This window comes from Phocoena phocoena, chromosome 9 (assembly GCF_963924675.1).
Source record: "Phocoena phocoena chromosome 9, mPhoPho1.1, whole genome shotgun sequence".
Classification (NCBI taxonomy): domain Eukaryota; kingdom Metazoa; phylum Chordata; class Mammalia; order Artiodactyla; family Phocoenidae; genus Phocoena; species Phocoena phocoena.
The window spans coordinates 34,375,282-34,376,594 of record NC_089227.1 but is presented as its reverse complement, the minus strand read 5'-3'; the positions used below and the strand labels follow the sequence as shown (position 1 = coordinate 34,376,594).

The following is a 1,313-nucleotide window of genomic DNA, read 5'->3' as shown; positions in this document are numbered from 1 at the left end:
GCCTGACAAAAGCTGCTTTGGGGCGTGGGCCTCGACTGCCCCAACTCCTTCTTAATCAGTCCTAACTTGCCCCGCCCGTTCCTGCCCCACACTCCGCTGACAGCGATCGCGTATATATTAACTCTACGGCTTCCACGCTTCTCGAGGGCTGTGGGAATTTTATAATCCAGAACCAAGCTCCCGAAGGCCAGACGTTCTGTCTTGGAGCGTCCCTCCTGGCCTTTCAGCCACACCCACTGCCGGGTCCCGAAACACCCCAAACCCGCGCGCGCCCAGGCGAGGAGGGGGCAGACACTTTCATCCCACACTGGCTCAGCCGGTTTCCTTCTCGAAGCTCTCCAAGAGCTCGGTCATGAAGGAAATGTAGACGATGGCCAGGCGTAGGGTCTCGATCCGAGACAGCCTCTTCTCGTAAGCAAAAGTGGGTACCTTCCTCCGCAGCTGGTCGAAGGCCTCGTTGAGGTTGAACATCCGCTTCCTCTCTCGGATGTTGGCGGCTTGGCGCTGGGCGTACGTGATCACTCTTTTCCTCTTGGGGCGGCCCAGCAGGGAGGCGCCTCTCCCGTGCTCCTCTTCCTCCTCGTTTCCCCCCTCTTCTACTTCACCCTCCTCTTCTTCTGGATCGTCCTCAAAACGCGCCAGACTCCTGGGTCCTTCCTCTCGGAGCACAAGGTCCTGGTGGTCTCCATAGGGGACCCCGGGTGCGAAGTCGCAGAGAAGAGGGTGCCCCGGGGAGGCTAGGGACAGGTCTGCGACGAAGTCCAGCACGCTGGCGTCCACGCAGCTCTCGGGATAGGCTGCCATCGCGTCGTCTTGGCCCTGCGTCTCATCGGTTTCTCGAAGGGAGGGGCGAGGTTGATGATGAGCTTCCTAATAGCCCTGAATCTGATGGGTCACCATCACCGAAGGACCAGGGGACATTAATATTTATAACCAAGCTGATAACAGGATTAGTTGCACCGACAGGGAAGGCTCTGACAACGTCGCTCCTCTCGAAACTGATGGAAGAAGACAAGCTTGAGCACGCATGGAAGACTCAAAGGGACAGGCCTCCAATTCTGCGATCCTTTTTGCTGTGCCACCTGGGACAGTTCCTTCTTGGCAACAACTCCCAGCCCTTACCTGCTGTGCTTTTTGTGTCTCTCCACACCCCCGCAGCCAACTAATATTCTTCAGGCTCCTTATCTCACGTAGTTCTTTAATTTAGCTTTGGATTTTCAAAGCAAGGATGTTTTCCACCGCTCTGGCTTCTCCTTGGCTTCAGAGTAGGAGTTCTGAATCTTGCCACCCTAGGCTGCCAGTGGGTGTGAAAC

At 56.6% G+C, this 1,313-nt stretch overlaps 1 protein-coding gene across 1 annotated transcript; it reads right to left on the bottom strand.

Annotated features, from left to right (window-relative positions):
- Window positions 1-312: 312 nt before the first annotated feature.
- Window positions 313-804, bottom strand: FERD3L (Fer3 like bHLH transcription factor). Its single transcript, XM_065884376.1, has one exon. The coding sequence runs from the start codon at window positions 802-804 to the stop codon at window positions 313-315; it is 492 nt and encodes a 163-aa protein (XP_065740448.1).
- Window positions 805-1,313: the final 509 nt, after the last annotated feature.